Genomic DNA, 18,672 nt, shown 5'->3' with positions numbered 1-18,672 from the left:
TTTGCAGAAGCAGACAAAACACATTGTGCAGACAAAAGGTCTATTGCACCTCTGGAAGAGCAGCAGAGATCTACAGCTCAGGTAGGAGAACTTGTTGACAGGCCAACTTGTAGCCATTCACTCCCTAGAGATGACCTTTATAGAAGAGTGCAAAAAGAAAACTTTACTGAAAAAAGACATTAGATCTCATGTTTGCGGCTTGCCAGAATCTATGTGTTGGACACAACAGTCATGTGGAAGATGTTGCTCTGCAGATAAGATCAAAATGTAATTTCTTGACTTTCACACAAAATGCAATGCTTCAGAAAACTATGAGGGAATGTTAAAAAATGTTGAATGTTGAAAAGTAGCTTTCTTCTATCAATTATGAACCACATTGTATTCGTTACATTAACTAACAAGTTTTTTTTATTTATGAGATGAAAAACATTAAATTAACACATTAAGCTCGAAACACAAGCACACAAGCAAGACACATCTCCTGCACCACACCAACATTTCTCGAACATTGATAGGGCATATAGTAGGGCATATAGTGCAAATCATTTTGACTTCCTCAAAAGAACAAACCTATCAAAGAAAACATCCCACTTGTAGTGTAGCATTCCTTTTCAGTATAAAACCATATTAGTGCTACCCGAGTGTCACCTCAACAACTCTATTCAACATGGCACTGGAAAACAACTTTCTTCCTTTACAGATCCACACATCTTTGTTGTTCTTGTGCAATTGATCTTATTTTCTCAGATCTTTTGTCATTAACGATAATTGTTGCTGGTGCCTGTCTTCAGCTGTCACTGGGCGACAGACGGGATACACCCTGAGCAGATTGTCAGAGGGCAATACAGAGACCCAGTGCACAGACAAGCATGCATTCTCACAATCATATCTAAGGGCAGTTTAAAGACACTAATTACCTTAACAGTGGGAGGAATCCAGAGTACCCAGAGAGACCCCACACACAATACACATATTCCATACAAATAGACCCTAAGGCTGAGATTTGAAACTTTGACCTTCTTGTTGCAAGGCAACAGTAACTGTGCAACATGCAGCCCACCTGAAAATATGACCAGATCTTTGTATGTCACTATTGTAAAATGTGACTCACAAAGTTTAATTTTCTGAAATTCCTTGAAAATTACAAAAAATAAAAAAACTTTGGTCTATAGCAGACCAATGCCTGAGTTGTTTAGGGCTGACTGTTAGCTGGGGCTATAGTGTCAAATGATAGCATATTGGTTATCTGTCCCACGTGAAAATCCAACAAAGCGAAACAAAAACAACAAAAGTGATATTGTCTCTTCCTATAAAATTCTTTGCACTTCACTTACCTTCGTTTGTTTGTCCACATTTCATTCGTTTTTTTTTTCATATTTTCTAGAATATGTTGTCTTTTTTTCATTTAACAATGTTTTACTACGTATACTAATAAATACTGTTCTGTAATATCAGTATCCCCTAGTAAGCCTGAAAATAAATATTGTGCTGGTTTCTGTCACATGCCACAAAGACAATTTAAAACGAACCACCATGTCTCAGTTTTTAGTTGTGCATGTCGTCCAATGTCAACAGAGGGCGCTATTGACCATGGTTGCGCGCGCACAAGCACACGCACGTAAACACGTCCGGGCCCAGCTAGCTCTAACCGGCTAGCAGGACTGTTGACAGTGCACCTCCCCGAAACATCGGCAGCAGCGAAGCTGCACAGTCGACATGGCAGGAAAATATCGCAACAGTTTTGTAAAGAAAGATGAAATACTTCCAAGTCATTTGGAATAAGTGAGTAGTAACGATAATTATCATTTTATTATCACGTGAAACTAACATTAGTGGCCATAGTGTTAGTTTAGTCAAGTTAATGACGCATAGCGATGGTTAGTAGCAGACATAAAGATATTTAGCTAAAGGGAGGAGTTGCTAACATTTGTTCGTTAGCCTGTTAGCCCTTGGTGTTTCTTTTTACAAGAAGCGTTCAATTAAACATCTTTAAGACTGGATTAACGCATTTCAATAACGCGAACTTTAAATATCATTTCATATTGTATTGAAATGGGTGCCCATTATGTGCACAAATACATTTACATTAAATGTTTGTTTGCTAGGGCCAGATGCTAGCGTTACATAATATCACAGCAAGTCAAACGATAGTCTACCACTCATCTGCTACCTATCGTTTTCTTGACCAAAGATATATATAGCAACTAGAGTTCTCGACAGAATATGAATTTGAAGTCTACAGTGACACTGAGGATAATAACTACGTTATAGCCAAATAAACCAATGCCTAAAACAGTTAAATCGATTGCTTTGAACTAACGCCGTTTACTTTTTAGCTAAGCTAGCCAACTAGCCTCCCATAGCCTACTTAGCTAGTAGTTAGCCAGCGAGTCGCTTAGTTTGTCACATACACAGAATCATTTACAACAAAACACAAAAACCTTATGTGTCATGCTCATCGAATAAATTACACAAACTCTCAACATTGAAGTCGTAGTGTTGCGACTTCCTAAAGGCGAGATTTGGCATCTTGCTTTAGGGACTTCGGTGACGGCTAGCTCGGTATCCTTTGTCCATAGTCATAGTAGTTACAGGCTCCTGTTTGCAGGCCCCACAGCTGTTGTTTTTCTCGTTCACTTCGGTTGTGGATTTTAAGCATGTCTTCTTATATTTAATATTTGGTTTGTAATGGGTGAGCTGTGTACGCCAGAGAAAATGTAATTTTACTATATTATACGATGGTAAAATCGTAAACCTACTTGTTTAGATTGTAGTTTTCAGATACATATGATCAGAGATGTTAGCAAATTGCTCAAAAAGTGTTGTCTGTGAAGAAAAACTATTTCATCTGCACGGACAATAAAAGAAGATTTGAAAAATATACCAGGATAATCTGCTGATTTAAAACGAACCAAAAGCTTAATTTCAAGAATAATTTATGGCCTTTAATGTAAATATAAAACGAAGATTATGACCCACAATCTAAAAAAATGAATACTTTGTTTAGCCAGTGGATGTTTTGCCAGTTTAGTGGCTAGAATAAACATCTGTAAATGTGATTAGTAATAGAATTCTTATTCCACCAAAAGCTAGTGATAACTGATATACAATTACATTTTCACCATTAGAAACAGCAACAAAGGATATTCTGCCATGGAATAAAGGCATTCAGCTTGCATATTTTTTCAATGTAGAAATGAGCAAATTGTGAAGTTTATGTGTGCAACTTTTGATACAAACTGCATAGTGTGTGCTCATTATACATCAGTTTCTTTTTGGAATAAAGGTACTTGAAAACGTTAGCTCTTAGACTATTTAGTTTTGTTAAACTAAAACTGCAGCAATAAGCCTTGGTTATGTGATGAATGGGAATTAAAAACAGAGTAGCCTGCAGTAAAATGCATAACATGACAATATTTTTATTTGTAGGCTTGGAAAGAGTTGAGTTGATTGAGTTGTCACAACATTTTGACATGTCTGCTAAATCGTTTAATTTACCAAAGATCTTAACAATATCCTCTTTTCTTTTTTTTCCTCTCCTGCAGTATTCATCACGAGATGTGATCCACCATCCACAATGTGTGAGGACATTTAAGAACGATTTAGTTCGGAAAAAAACAAATCTTGATTCCAGTGGAATCTTCCATATATCTATATATATATAATTATTATAATTTTTTTTTCCTTTGTGTTAATTCTTACTTACATTTATATATACACACCCATCCCACCAACATATAACCATGCCTGTGCAAGCGCCACAATGGACAGAGTTTCTGCTGTGCCCAATCTGCACACAGACCTTTGAAGAGACTGTTCGCCGGCCCATCAGCTTGGGCTGTGGACATACTGTGTGCAAGATGTGCCTGAACAAGTTGCACCGCAAGGCCTGTCCCTTTGACCAGACGGCCATCAGCACAGACATCGAGCAGTTACCTGTGAACACAGCCCTGTTGCAGCTGGTGGGAGGCCAGGTAAGACATGAGCCTGTGTTGGATTTGTCATTCATTACCAAACAAGTGCAGCAGTTCACATTGTCTGTGCAAAGATCCTCTCAATGTGTGGCCCTAAAGGTAATATTGGGGTTGCAGAACAGCTTAAGACACTCTTTTACACAACACATTAAAGGGATTCCTTTAACCTCATTAAGCAATGAACTGTATTTTATTGGTTTACTGAGTGCTGGGACAATGTGTAAAGCTGTATTTCTGTGAGGCAATGTTTAATCAGCAGGGTGAGGCACAGCGGGTTTTTTTTCTTCCTTGAGGCACAGCTGATGGCGTCGGTAGTGCCGTAATGGAAACTCTCAGTGCATCAATCGTAAAACTAATGTTTTGTCAGATGCAGTCCAGGTGATGGTGTGTGCTGATGCTACGTTATATGATACCAGACTGACTAAATAATGTCCCTAGTTACATATGTACAGAAGTTCCTTGTACATTTTCTTCTCCTTCTCAGTTAATAAATATGCTTTGACATAAGTCCATGTAAAACTTGTATAAATTATATTTTAGTAATAGGATCCAGTGTGTGTACTGTCCCAAGCTGAAGCAATCTATAGTCATGTTTTAATGTTGCAAAAATAGATTCAAAATGAATGATGGTAACATGTTAGGACATTAGAGCCATAAGTTGGTGTGACTATAACGTCAGGAAACCAATTTTATGGAAATTTGCTTAGTTCATGTATAATCAGTAAAATAGATGATCAGCTTCCCTTTCTATACCGTGTCAGGACTACATAAAATGCAATATTTGTGTACAACATATTGTTTAAAAATATAATGGGCAAATTTCACATAGTGAATTTGGTCACCTATTGAGCAATTAAGACACATTTCTTGTCTTATCTTATATGCTTTTCATGATTGGGACTGAAGAGATAATAAAATGTTAACCTCAGTACAGTCACCGTTTTGTCTTTTAAAAATGATATGCATTCAATGGACTGATTAAAACAATCTGTTCCCTCCCACCAGAACACAAAGCAAAAACAAATTACAGTCTGTATATCAACTTTAGTGCCAGAAATTATACAAGACTGTCTCGTGTCTAGCTTTTTAATATTTGTTTCCATTTTTGGCTTGCTTTCATTTTAATTAGACATTACCTCATGAGATATTACAGCTACTCATTTTTAAAAAACGGATACATTTTAACTGTGTTAAATTAGTTGTTAAAACTGTAAGAAAATAGAAACCGAAACAGTGACGGTCCTCTCATGTTTAAGCAATTATCACACAAGACAGATGGATTAAACCTACCTCCTCCCCCGCAGTAACAGTACCGGGCATAAAAACACAATAGTATTTATCCAAGTATGAGCAATTATCACATGGATTAATTCAAGCTGGGATTCACAGTTGAGCTGCAGTTGCTTAAGGTAAAGCTAAAACATCTTCCTGAAATGTATTCTGTGAAGCAAGTTCAACAAAGTTGTGTTACATGACTTGAGAAAACCTTAAACTGGACTTTGTAATGGTTAGGATGTTTCTCTAGCTCTCTGGTTCCTTGTGGTCTTTTGATGTTGTGTTGCAACGTAAAAGGAATGTTTTAACAGGGTAGTTAAAGCTTTTATTATTTTCTTCTTCTTTCACTTAAAAACAACCTTCTTGACAAATATCAACAGATGCACTGGCAGACGAAGCAGTGTTTTCTCAAATGAGTATTGTTTAAATGTATTATTCTGAGTGGTGAGCTGTGACCTGCTTTGTGAAAAACGAATGTCAATGAAAATATTTTGTGGATAAATTGGGTTATTTTTTTAGAATTTAGGTGAATGTGTAATTGTAGTTCACAGTCTGTTATTTCAGTTCATGTGACTCAACATTGAAGATCTGTCTGTCTGATGATGGATAATTGTTGTTTCAGTCTGACTTTTCTGTCTAACGGTGTTTTTTTTTTTTGAATGAGGCTTTCTTCTTACAATCTGCACAAAACAATAATCTTATGCTCTATCATCACTTTAACTTACTGTCATGTTAATTATGGTATATGAACTTCTGGTCTTTTATCTTTAAATGATTTAAATTATATGATCTGTACCAGCTAAACAAAAAAAACCTTTAAACATGTTCCAAAATATACAAGAACACACCACAGTTTGCTCCATATAGTTACCTATCAAGGAAAGAAGAATGTCTCTGTGGAGCTCGCGTTTTTCCTCTTTGGTTGTTCAAACACAACAAACAAAGTTAGTTTAGTGCCTTGTTGATGTTTGCTCAAGCTGTTGTTAACTCAGCATTGTGGAATCAGACGAGTGACAACAGTGTAGTTGGAGAGGAGCTCTACTTCTGGTTCTGCTCACTTCACATCTGCTCATCAACTCAACTCTGACACTACCTGTTGGACAGAGGAACAGCAGTGGTGGTTCGATCTCTAACCACCTTGCTGCCTTGTTCATGTCTCATATCACACTGATGTGGGAACAAGGTTTGGTCGGAAAGTGTTTTGTGACCGTGGCAACAGACAAATGTTATGACCTTCAGTAAGTAGGTCTTCAGCCTGCTGGGTTTAAGGTGCCAGGGATGGAGGATCGCATTATATTATTAATTAATTGCATTCTTCCCAAACTCGACAGAGGTTTATTAGAGGTGGTGTGTAAAAGAAGCACATTTTACCATTAGGCTTTAAAATAATAGATGATAAAATGACACCTGACTTCAGAAACATAATTTCAGATGATGACAAAGGCAGCTTTCATGTTGTACTTTAGTAAGGATTATACTCAACAGATTTATGCAATTAATGTGAGATTTACAAATTTTACTATCACATTTTTTTTTTTTTGCAAAAATGAATATTTTAATAAACCATCATAATCTCAGTTGTAGATCAGAATGATTGGGGTAACCGTTTAGGTGGTCATCATTAATATCATTTGCATTAATATTTATATGTTATGCTAAACAGATGTTGGAGCATAGTTTAATTATCGGCACAGCAAAACTATAAGATCGATCAGGATTGGTGTAATAAGTTTAATGCTTCTGAAGTATATTCTACTATTACTATAAGGATGCAAACCTTCTCTTGTACGGACATACAATTAGGTCTGTTTTTTCTTTGTTTTAAAATGTTTCCATAAATAGTAGTTTTGTGCTCTGTAAGTACATTTTCTGCGCAAAACACATATAACACACTACATAGTGACCAAATTTTGCTCTTTTATTTTCTCCTCCAGGTTCCCAAGGCTCAGCCGGTTGCCTTGATTACAAGTCCGGAGGACACTCAGAACTATGAGGTGGCTAGACAGTGTGTGGAGGAGCTGGCCCTCTACCTCAAACCCCTCAGCAACACCCGAGGTAACCAACTTATTGTTTGATGCCTTCATTCAACATAACCTACTTTTCAGCCAAAATTTACATGGAAACTCTTTTCATTTAAAAATGTAAACAGTTACATTTTTAAATGTTTCTGTTTCATACTGAAAATAACAGCTTGTTCAAAATGTTAGCTTTTCTGTTTAATGGGAAATTATACAAAGAACCTAAAAAAGTCAAGTTTTGTGTTTCTGTAAAAATATTTTAAGCTTTCTGCCTCTTTTGCCTTCTAATTACAGGGCATATACCTGTATTTACCTTGTACAGACAATTTATACAAATAACATCTTAAACACGTTAAAGAAATATGTAATGGCTGCTTTTATGCAAGCCTCGATGTACTGTTTTTATTTAATAACATTTAGAAACTCAGCCAAGTTAATGTTTAACATGAGATTGAGAAATAACTGCACATTGAACGATTGGACACACTTGGAATAGAAAAAAACCTCTGTAACAAAAGTAAAATTGGCTTTTTGCATTCTAACTTATTATTACAAAGTATCTGAATGAAACAAAATGATTCATCAATATTTTGTAAGACAGCAGTTATGAATCTCAGAAATAACCAGTGAGATTATTGCTGAGGAGAAATTGTGAAAGATGCTGCAATGAGGGAATCACAGGTTTAGAGGTTGATATCATTTGACAGATAAGTATTTTTATCTAGCCTATTAAGAGTACTATATAGTATATCATGTTCTGAGAAAATCGCTGTGTACCATGATTAAAATTATTAGATTTGGAGATTCTAGATGCGAATAGTTTGTAAGAAATGTATGATTAAATATCTTTCCAGGTGTGGGTCTGAGCAGCACAGCCCAAAGCATGCTGAGTCGACCCATGCAGAGGAAATTGGTAACTCTGGTCCACTGCCAGCTGGTGGAGGAGGAGGGACGGGTCAGAGCCATGAGAGCGGCGCGCTCTCTTGGCGAGCGAACTGTCACCGAACTCATCTTGCAGCACCAGAATCCCCAGCAGCTGTCCTCTAATCTGTGGGCCGCTGTTCGTGCACGGGGCTGTCAGTTTCTTGGCCCAGGTAGGTGTCTGTTACATGTCAAGTGACACCGCCACACAGACAGTAAATTATTCTGCTTGTGTTTAATTAAAATTTCAGAAGCCTTTGAAAATCCACTGTTACTCAAAAATGATCACCGTTGTCTCTTCTCTGACACCAGCAATGCAGGAGGAAGCCCTGAAGTTGGTTCTCCTCGCTTTGGAAGATGGTTCTGCTTTGTCCAGAAAAGTGTTGGTTCTTTTTGTAGTCCAAAGGCTTGAACCACGCTTCCCTCAGGCCTCGAAAACCAGCATAGGCCATGTGGTACAGCTGCTTTATAGAGCTTCCTGCTTCAAGGTACGTCAACAAGAGTTACTCTAGTGCTGCTTAATGGGATTGATTGACTCAACATATCTGTAACATGGTCTACGCAGAAATAAGATTTTAACAATCTGTGATTTATTTAGAAAATACTGTATTGAATGTAGGACGTTAAAATATTCTCCCTCTTCTGTGACTTAAGGTAACCAAACGGGATGAAGACTCATCTCTCATGCAGCTGAAAGAGGAGTTTCGTACGTACGAGGCTCTGCGGCGGGAGCATGACTCTCAGATTGTTCAGATCGCCATGGAAGGGGGGTTGCGCATCGCGCCTGACCAGTGGTCTTCTCTGTTGTATGGAGATCAGTCACACAAGTCACACATGCAGTCTATCATAGATAAGGTATGTGACAAAGCAGTTATTTTCTTTATTTATAGTTTTGACTCGAGTAGTCACAGTAGGCCAGTTATTAAGAGATTTCTGCACGCCATTATTTTCTGTGTCTTTTTCTTCCGTTGCAGCTGCAGACCCCGGCATCTTTTGCTCAAAGTGTGCAGGAGCTGACAATTGCACTGCAAAGGACTGGGGACCCAGCCAACCTCAACAGACTACGACCCCACTTAGAGCTGCTGGCAAACATCGATCCCAGTCCCGGTAAGAAGCACGCGAACGTCAACTGTCTTGCTTTTTAGAAATTTGCAAGTAAGATGAATAAAGATGCACCAATCAGAATTTTGTCATTGTTTTTTTGTGTTTCAAACGCTCTGATTTTGTTCCAAAGACTGTAACATGAAATATAAAAACAGCATTTAACATTTGTCCTTTCTCTGTTAATTGAATTATGGGATTGTGATGGAAGACCACGTTTTAGTCTTTATTATGAAACAGAGAGAAGTTGGTTATGGATTTTTTTATTGTATTTTGCATCGATACTTGTCATTGGCATTGTTAACATTACTAAAACAGTAGAAGTATCGTAGCCAGTGTAAGTTTAAATCTCAGAAGGGTAAAACAGAGTAACTGTGCAATAATCCATTAGCCACACGGTACCTGCTAAACTTGTCTTGCTTTTTTCAGCTTTTTCAGTTTCATTTTAAATGGCTTCTTGCAACTCTGCACTTAAATGTTTAACACCTCATAGACAAAAAAACTGACTAACTTTAGTGTGAAAGTTATTACTAAGTGGTTGTCAGCTAAGTTCTTTGAGAACCCATACAAATAATGTGTAGTTTTGTCTAAATCTAATGACTTCATGAATGTTCTCATTTTCTTTCTCTTTTTTTTTTTCTATATCCAATGTTTCAGATGCTCCTCCGCCAACATGGGAGCAGCTTGAGAAGGGTTTGGTAGCAGTGAAAACAGTGGTCCATGGCCTGGTTGATTTCATTCAAAACCACAGCAAAAAAGGAGCTGATCCTCAACAGGTCACTGTTTTATAATTATTTTAAAGACTCAAGTAAACCTAAAAAAAAAATACTGATCTGCATTAAATCTGTGCTGTTCAGTAAATATTGCAATATACTTTTGGTCTGTCCTAGTTTTATTGATTGTTGGTTAGCCTTCAAATAGACTTGACCGAAAAACCGAATGCCTTTCCTTGTACATTGAAAGTTTTGCCTATTTAATATGTCAAAACGTCTTCAGACAACAAGTTTTTACTTGTTGTTCCATGAACACAAAGGTTATGTTGTCTTGTTCTCTTCAGCCTCCTCAGCACAGCAAGTATAAAACATACATGTGTCGTGACATGAAGCAGAAAGGCGGCTGTCCTCGTGGCGCCAGCTGTACCTTTGCCCACTCTCAGGAAGAACTAGAGAAGTGAGTAAATATGTTAAACCTTTATCCACTATCTCTACAGCATTTTGTTTGGTCTTTTGCAAAGCCTTTTATTGTTCACCAGGTATCGTAAGATGAATAAGCGCATGGCGGGTCGCTCAGGAGTGGTGTTTCCAGATGACGGCCTTACTCCTGATGTAACGGTGACCAGAAAGCATTCACCAGTCACCAATGGCAGCGGCGCGCCAAACTTGCCCCAATTAGTCGCCCGGGGCACCGATACAGTCCCATACGAGTTGCTGTCTAAACCTGCCAAGATGGACGGAGGAAGTCCAAGTGTTCCTGGATCGCCACCAGATGTGTAAGTGCCTAAAAACTGACCGGCACCATTTAGTTACACTGATTTCTATGTATGTACAGATTTGTTGGGTATGTTGTAACCAAAGAAGAACATGGTGCACTGTGTAAAGCTGAAATGCTTCATTCCTTTAGCCTGGACCCCATGCCCAAAAGCGGTATACCACTGCCACCTCATGCAATGGCTCACCCCAGGATACCAGCAGATCACCTCACAGGGGTCAAGCATATCCCCGGGGTCGCCAGGGGCTCTCCAGTTTATCCTCAACCGCAACCCCGTGACGTATATGACATTCGTCCCCCACCTGCCTCTCAGTATGAGCCGCCACAGTACCCAGGAGGTAGGTTTAAAAAGGTGTTCAAATAATCTTGTCAAAGAAAAATGTGTGGTTTTTGTTTTACTTCCCAAGAAAATCTGTCAATTTAAAGCAACAGTAAAATAAAGAGAAACAACAGAGTCTTTGCTGAGTGTTAAGTTCTCATTTGCTGCATGGGCCAGAAAAGCTAGAGTAGTATACATTGATTCTACATTTTAAACAAACTAAAATGGGAGTAAAACAATATAATTAGCTCCTTGTATTGTATTTCACCTAATGTTGTAGAAGTATTTGACTTATTCAAGAATATCACATGAATTTTATCTTTAAAGCCCCTTGACAACTACTGTTCTGTAAACTGTAGAATAAATGATCAGGAAAGCACAATGGTGTGTTTTACCTAAACCAGGATGGTAAAGATCTATATTTTGTGGTCTTAAAATAAGTTCTTGACATTTTTTGTGTGTTTTCCCAGGTTATCCCTACCAACAGCCAACACAGTATGTCCGGGAATACATCCGTAACCCCCCTCCGCCGAGTGAGTCAGGACCCCCTTACCACGACCCTTACAGTGGCTACAGCGCTCCGGACCGCCCCTACCCCTCCCAGCACTCTGGCCCACCTTTTCCCTACTCCCACCCATCTCACTATGACAGAGGTCACCACGGTGCCTACAGCGCTCCTCCCCCGCCCCCTCAGCCTTATCCGTCTCAGAGGGATCCCCTCGATGTCCCGCCCCCCTCAGCGGGGCAGGCCAACTCTCTCTACCACCAAGAAGTGAGTTCCCGGGACAGATATGCCCCAGACGGCTACTATCCTCCGGGTTCCCAGCCTCCACCTATGAGGACCTACGTCAGGGTATGTCAGCTGTGAATGTTTCTTGTTTTGAATGCAGGTGGTTTAAGCCATCTGGAGTTGACTAGTGGTATTTTTGTATGTGTTGGCTCATAAGGGGTCACAATACAGCGGTTCACAGCCCAGCCTGGACTATCTCCACCGACGACGGCAGGAACTGTTATCTCAGCTGGCAGAAAGGAAGGTGATCTCTCCTCCACCATTTGCTGCCTCCCCCACTCTTTCACATCCCTTCCCCAGCGACTACCCCCCTGAGGTTAGCACAGTATAAATTTTCTACTTTCACATTACGCTGTTTACTTCCAAAAAGCAATCATGTTTACTGAGTCAAAATGCTCGAGAGCTCATTGTTAGACAGTGTAGAATTTGTCTTTATTAATAACTTTGTTTTCTTGCTTGCAGTATGGCGACGAGAGCTCCAAAACGATGAAATGCAGAGAGCCCGACTACGCGGGGCAGTACTCGCCCTGGTCCTGCGAAACCATTGGCTCTTATATTAACTCAAAGGATGCCAAACCCAAGAACGTTATGGCTCCTGGTACCATGGAGATGATGGTACGTTCAGATGAGTGACTCCTAGTTATTTCTGCTGGGAGTGGGAAATGTGAAACAAGTTTTCTTTTTGACACATTAATTCAGTTTATACTAAGGAACCCTTAATTCAAGCTCTAATGTCGATGGACTTTGTTTTGCTCCATGTAATGATCTGATTATCTCTTCTTTCTGTCTCCTCTTTGTTTCTGTCAGAATGTGGACGATAAAGGTCAGAGGGAGCCATCATTGGAGGCCCCTCGCAGGGGAACAGAAGTGAAAGATGATGACCCTATTATACCTTTTGGCCCCCAGCCCACTGTGTCACGCTTCGGCGCCATCTCCCGCACTTCAAAGACTGGCTATCAGACCACTGGCCCAGTGCAAGCTATGGCTGCCACTCTCCAGAACCCCAACTCTAAACACATGACCATGCCTGGTAAGATTTAAATTTGGATATCCGACTAAACGCTAAAAAGTCACTAAAATTGTTTTTCTTAACTGATGATAAGAATCTTAACTGATTCTTATTGTAAGGAATTGTAATTCCTTACAATTCCTTTTATTGTAAGGAATTCATCTTTTGTCTTATCGGGTACATGAGTTCAATTAATCTCTGAATTAATGTATGAGCCAGTATATCAGCGATATCGGCTGATGTTTGTCAATATCATCATCTTCCTGCTGTAGATTACTCATATGGAAGTCATGGAGGATGGGTTGGAGCTTCATACCCCTCCCACCAGACTGCCTCCTCAGCTCAGGGACACTTTGAGCGGTGAGCCCTCGTCCCCCCCCAAACACCTCTGTTGATTTTTCAGTTATTTTGATGCGATTTAGTAAGTCTTATGAGTTCCTTTAAGTAAGTTTGAGACTTTGAAATGTTGTTAAACCAGTTCGTTGTATTTTCACAGCCTTCCCATGACAACCCCAGATAGAGAACAGCTAAAGATTGAGCTGCAGCAGGTCAATCAGCAGATCACTCAACAGACCCAGATGCACAACATAGAGGTATGTAGGATGGGTCTGAAGCTGAGCTAGAGTAATGTGGTGCTTTAAAAGTGAAAAAAGGAGAATGAAATCAAGTTATGAAAATGTTTCAATTTATATATCTTGCGGCAGATTTTTGTTGTTGTTTTTTTGCCCACATTTTAATGTTTCCACACTCTTTTTACCTACTTTGTCTCAATGCTGCAGGCTGCCAGTAACTCTTTGCTCCTGCAGAGGGAGGCCAGCGCATTGGTCGTCCAGCCTGTGCAACCCAGCCAGGGCCCAGCTGCAGTGGTTCCACAGCAACCGCAGCCCAAATGGCCAGTAGGGGGTGCCGGTGTGTCAGCTGTCTCCAATGAGCAGTTAAGCTTGGAGCTCCACCAGGTGGAGAGAGAAATTGGCAAGAGGACCCGAGAGATGGCTTTGGTAGGAAACTTTCTGTATCTGTGTATGACTGGTTTCTAATAAAGCTGACGGGCAGATGTGTTCAAAGTGTTCACGTTCTCTTCTGAAGTAGAAGTACAAATAGTTGTATGAAAAAACTGGTAAAATGACAGATTGAACTTCTTTATTTAAGTAAAGGTATAAAAGTACAAATTTTGTACCCAAGTACAAAAAGAAAAAAAAAGTTATTTTACCTTCAATAATACAAAATGACTTTCAATTAATTCTAAAATACTAAAAAAGTTTTCGTCATACAAAATGCCTTACAACACAGATGACTACTACTAAATAACACCAAAACATACAAGCTTACCTATTTGTGTTTTAGAGGATTTGACGGCAAGTTCTTGAACGGCAGAAGCTCATGGTTGATAAAACGATGCATTTGCCACAAATCGTTCGTTCGTTGAGCAGACAACGTGGAAGCGTATGAGCCAATATATCAGCGGTTTTATCCTTTAAATAAGACCGTTGATGGGGAAAGCCTCAGAATTTGTTTTTCCTTTATTTTGCAATGTTACTTCATTCATGTTTTTCTTCTGTTTTTGATATTTTTGACATCTGACTGTTGCGTTACTACCATTTTGACAAGCTTTCTGTCCATGAGGTAGACATTTTAAAATGGCTTCACGTCATTTTCTTTTTCCCCCACCATGAAAGTAATCTAAGGAGTGGAAAGCACAAATATTTGTCTTAACATATAAGGAGTAAAAATAAGAAGTTGTCAGAAAAATGAATACCTAAGTACAGATGCTTGACAAACCTTACATTATTTGACACCTCTACTGATGAGTTTTTTTTTTTTTTTGTTTCTCTCCATTGCAGGAAAACCAAGTAGCTCATGATGTTCAACAGTACAAAATGCAGCCTGCAGAGAATGGACAACCAGAGCACGAGAACCAGCTGGAAGAAATCTCTCTGGCTCTCGGGTGAGTATAACCTTAGCTCAACTTTGTAAGAGACATTAATTTTTCATCAGATGGCCAAATTCTACATTAAGTCATTGCAGTTTCTGTTCAACCTCCCCTTTCAGGTTTTGGAGGTAGTTGATTGTTTCCCTCTGCTCCTATGTATCGGAATCATTTTGTTGTGAAGTTATGGCAGCCAGGAAATAAAGACACCATGACAGAAATTGGTGTCTTTTAATATGTCTTTTTTTTTTTCTTGCATCTTTTCTGTCTTTTGTTCTTACACGTGCTTATACAGCTCTTTCTCCACTTCTCATTCAGCGAAGTATCCAACGGCTCCAGCAGTCTGCAAGAAAATGCAGTGGGCGGGTCCATGCTGTCGCTGACCAATAAGACGGCTGCATTGAGCATGTGTTCTGATCCAGTTGTTGCTGGTTCAGAGATGCAGAAGAATGGCGTTGTCCACTCCTGCTCATAGGAACACACACTTATGTACACACACTTACACACGCACGCACACACAAACAAACAAATGCATACAAGATGCTCATTTGAAAAGCATGCACAGGCACACATACACCCATTCTATTTAGAAGATGAGCAGTATCTGCCGTGATGATTTTCTTTCTTTTTGTTCTGTGAATGAGCTTTTTTATGACTTTCCTTGCCTGGAAACCAGAGCATATAATAACATTTCTTGTGTGTTATTTCTTTTTTTTTTTTTTTTTTTTTTTTTTTTTTTTTTTTTTTGTACTGGTATTTGATTAACAAGGCTCAAAATTTATACATCAAGAAAAATAAATGGTGGTGATGATGACAGCATGATAAAACGCCATAAAAGCAGAATTAAACTTACCCCCCCTCCCCCACCAAAAAACCAAAACAAAACAAAAAAACAGCAGGTCGTTTGCCTGTAGGGCCAGACTTGTAGTTTGAACGGTTACATGCACAGGTGCACCAGTTAGAAAGCACTTTCACATCACATTCATTTCAAGGAGCTTTGTAATGTGACTTTAATATAGGAACGAGCTAACGTGTGGCTCGGCGCTCACCCCCAAAATAGTAACGAGAGGTTGGCCAGACTAAGACGTCTGTGGAGGGAAAACACATAAATTTCACTCGTTATTCGGCCAAAATGGACACGTCAGGTGCTTTTTTTTTTTTTTTTAGAAATGCATTTCTTCGGGAAGTATAATTTTTATTATTTTATGAACAACATAATTTTTCTATTTCATACTTGAAAGCAGTATCTATTTAATGAAAGCATTCTGTTTTAAAGATTGCAGTTGTGTTGATGATGAGATTTCTTTTTCGATAAGGGAAATATTTGGTGCTTCTCTTGGTTGCGGTGTGACCTTGACGTGGTTTACGTTCAGCACCTTTCGCCTGCGTTTCTGAGCACAGCTAGGCCTGGCTCATAATAAAGTATGACATTTTTCTAGTATTAAGGCTAATAAAAATTTTTTTAAAAATTCAAAAGCATTTCCCTCACCAGAGCTTTTCTTCTGGCCACACAGAGGCCTCCCCATTGGGATTATCTTGTCACTTGTTAACATAACTTCTATGAAGTTGCCTTCCCTTGTGTTTTTTTTTTTTTTTTGCTTAATTTTGATTGTTTGCTTTACATTGTTACAATTTTGGGCGGCGCAGCTTACCTCCCGAAAACTTTATGAAGCATTGCTGAAAACGTGTCCTCTTTTCTTTAGAATATTTGCATTTTCTGCTAATCCTGGGAAACCTTGCTGTTGTTGAGGCTCAACAATGGATTGCAAAAACCTGTTTACAGCTTGAAGAACAGCAGCGTCAGTTACTGAAGAGACAAATCTGCTGCTTCTTCCAAACTGTCCTCAAGTGCATTTACGACGACTGACCAAAAAGTCAATTTAATATTGGTCCTACCATCCCTTGCTGTCTTCGTCACCACCGTTACTACTGCGATAGCTCTTTTCTTTAACAGATGAACTGTTTACCACTGATTCTCAACACGGAGCTCTCTGCCTTCTGCAAACAATTAGCATGAGTTCATGTGCTCGAACGGTTAAAAAAAAAAAGATTAAGAGTTGCTCTGGGTCAAGTTGTTGTATTGAGCCCTCATTTTGCTTATAAACTGACGGACAAATCCCTGATCACTGATGAATTCAGTTCAAGGCATAAACATCAGGTGTTGTAGGGCGCCTCTTTCAATTTGTCAGCACAAGGATAGCGATGTTGTTTTCTCTCCATCCACACTTGGAAGCCTCAGGCTGCTCCTTGCTACATTTATTGTTTAGGTACACAGCTCACTTATACATATGAGTATGTATACATACATTAATATACTAAAGCACTATTAATGTGCCACCTCTTACTCTACTTGCTCAGCATTTATATTAAATGATCTCTACTTAGAATCAGCTAAATGTTGTTCTTTTTTTTTTTTTTTGTTTTTTTTTTTATTTGTTTTTCTGTCCACTGGTTGCCAACACAGACTTTATCCTTTTCCAGACGAAGGACCTCTGTGTGCATTGATGTGTGTTCACTTAAATCTTTTGTGTTCAAACAAAGTTGTTCTTTATAGAATATGCTTCCGAAGAAGACAAAAATCTGTAACTTTGGAAAAATTTATATGGAGATGTTTTTTCGTGTGTGCTAGATTGTATTGTAGGAAACGTACCCTCATTTTTCTTTGTTTTTTTTTTTTTTTTTTCCTTTTTTTGTTTTGTTTTGGTTACTCCCCTTTAATTGTGCTGTACCTGGTCGTAGTGTTAAGATTTTAGAACAGGTTTGGGTCTTCTCTCCCCCTCGCCCCACTACCGCTCCAGTGACAATAACCAGGAAGTTTCTTAGATTTCATTTCCTCTGAAATGCTCTTTTTACATTATTTGTTCAAGGAGCATTAGATCTGGAAAAAAAAAAGAACGAACACATCACAATTTAGAGTCGTACCAATGAGAGCTCTAAGTTTGAGAAAGCCAAAACTACCAAAAAGCTTGTTCTGCTTGGTGGGTCACCGCAGGTCTGAATGAGCCTAACACACCTATCCACTTAGCAGAGCGTTTGTGCAGTGATTGTATGAGGGAAGTTTACTTTATAGTAAATGGCAAAGATGTTTATTTCAATCTTGTGTGTTTTGTTTTGAGTGAAACTGCTGCCTACACCCTTTTGATGATAAAAAACAACCACCCACACCCTTGACCACTGACCTCTGTTACTGCTGTTTGAGGCTCACATTTTATTCTCAGACTTTCTGAGGAAATTCACAAATGGATTTTTATATTATTACTCCCTTGTAAAATATCTCTTAAATTAAGGTACAGGTTTGATTTCAGCAAGAAAAAGACAAAAAAAGGTTTTTATATGTATATTATACTCCATTAAGGAATGTCTAGAATTATCTTCCTCCAATGTGGATGTAGCCATTAATACGCCATTTTATGACTTTGTAAGAGAATTCACTGTGTGAAAATTGGTTTGCATTTTTGTATAATACAATCTGCTTTCTTTTTTTTTTGTGTTTGTTTGATACGAGAGGGAGCTCAAACTGGAAGTTTGAAGAAAGGAAAAAAGAACCTGTGAAATTGAAAAATAAAACAAAAAACAAAATGTAACTTATGTGCAACAGTGATTCTGAGGGGGAAAGATTAAATGATATTGCTAACTAAGGCTTTTCTCGTCCTTTTGTGTCCTAAAAAGTTAGAGAAATGTAGGAGTTGCTGTAGTTACAGCAGTGTAACTTCAGCAACGTTCCACACAGTCCTGTATATTTTTTTTTTCCCCAATAGTTGGCGCTTCAGACGTTTCTGTTCAGATCCAGTATGGGTTGTGATCAAGGCCGATGGTTCAATTTGAACCTTTTACGGCATAAACTGTGTTC

At 38.8% G+C, this 18,672-nt stretch overlaps 1 protein-coding gene across 2 annotated transcripts; it reads left to right on the top strand.

Annotated features, from left to right (window-relative positions):
* Positions 1 to 759: 759 nt before the first annotated feature.
* rc3h1b (ring finger and CCCH-type domains 1b) lies at positions 760 to 18,460 on the top strand. Of its 2 annotated transcripts, none has more exons than XM_008433814.3 (20): positions 760 to 1,782; positions 3,546 to 3,974; positions 7,184 to 7,304; positions 8,122 to 8,361; positions 8,501 to 8,676; positions 8,843 to 9,043; positions 9,163 to 9,295; positions 9,947 to 10,065; positions 10,347 to 10,459; positions 10,542 to 10,778; positions 10,910 to 11,115; positions 11,567 to 11,949; positions 12,044 to 12,202; positions 12,349 to 12,501; positions 12,694 to 12,916; positions 13,168 to 13,255; positions 13,392 to 13,488; positions 13,702 to 13,893; positions 14,737 to 14,840; positions 15,141 to 18,460. In XM_008433814.3, the coding sequence occupies exons 2-20, from the start codon at positions 3,744 to 3,746 to the stop codon at positions 15,295 to 15,297; spliced, it is 3,333 nt and encodes a 1,110-aa protein (XP_008432036.2). In that variant the 5' UTR covers positions 760 to 1,782; positions 3,546 to 3,743; the 3' UTR covers positions 15,298 to 18,460. The 2 variants fall into 2 exon arrangements, with proteins under 2 accessions (XP_008432036.2, XP_008432035.2); XM_008433813.3 differs by having other exon boundaries at positions 761 to 1,782; positions 13,675 to 13,893.
* Positions 18,461 to 18,672: the final 212 nt, after the last annotated feature.

Source organism: Poecilia reticulata, chromosome 17 (assembly GCF_904066995.2).
Source record: "Poecilia reticulata chromosome 17, P_reticulata-male-v2, whole genome shotgun sequence".
Classification (NCBI taxonomy): Eukaryota; Metazoa; Chordata; class Actinopteri; order Cyprinodontiformes; family Poeciliidae; genus Poecilia; species Poecilia reticulata.
Note: the sequence above shows the minus strand (reverse complement) of the source record. Positions and strands in the feature narration are given on the sequence as shown.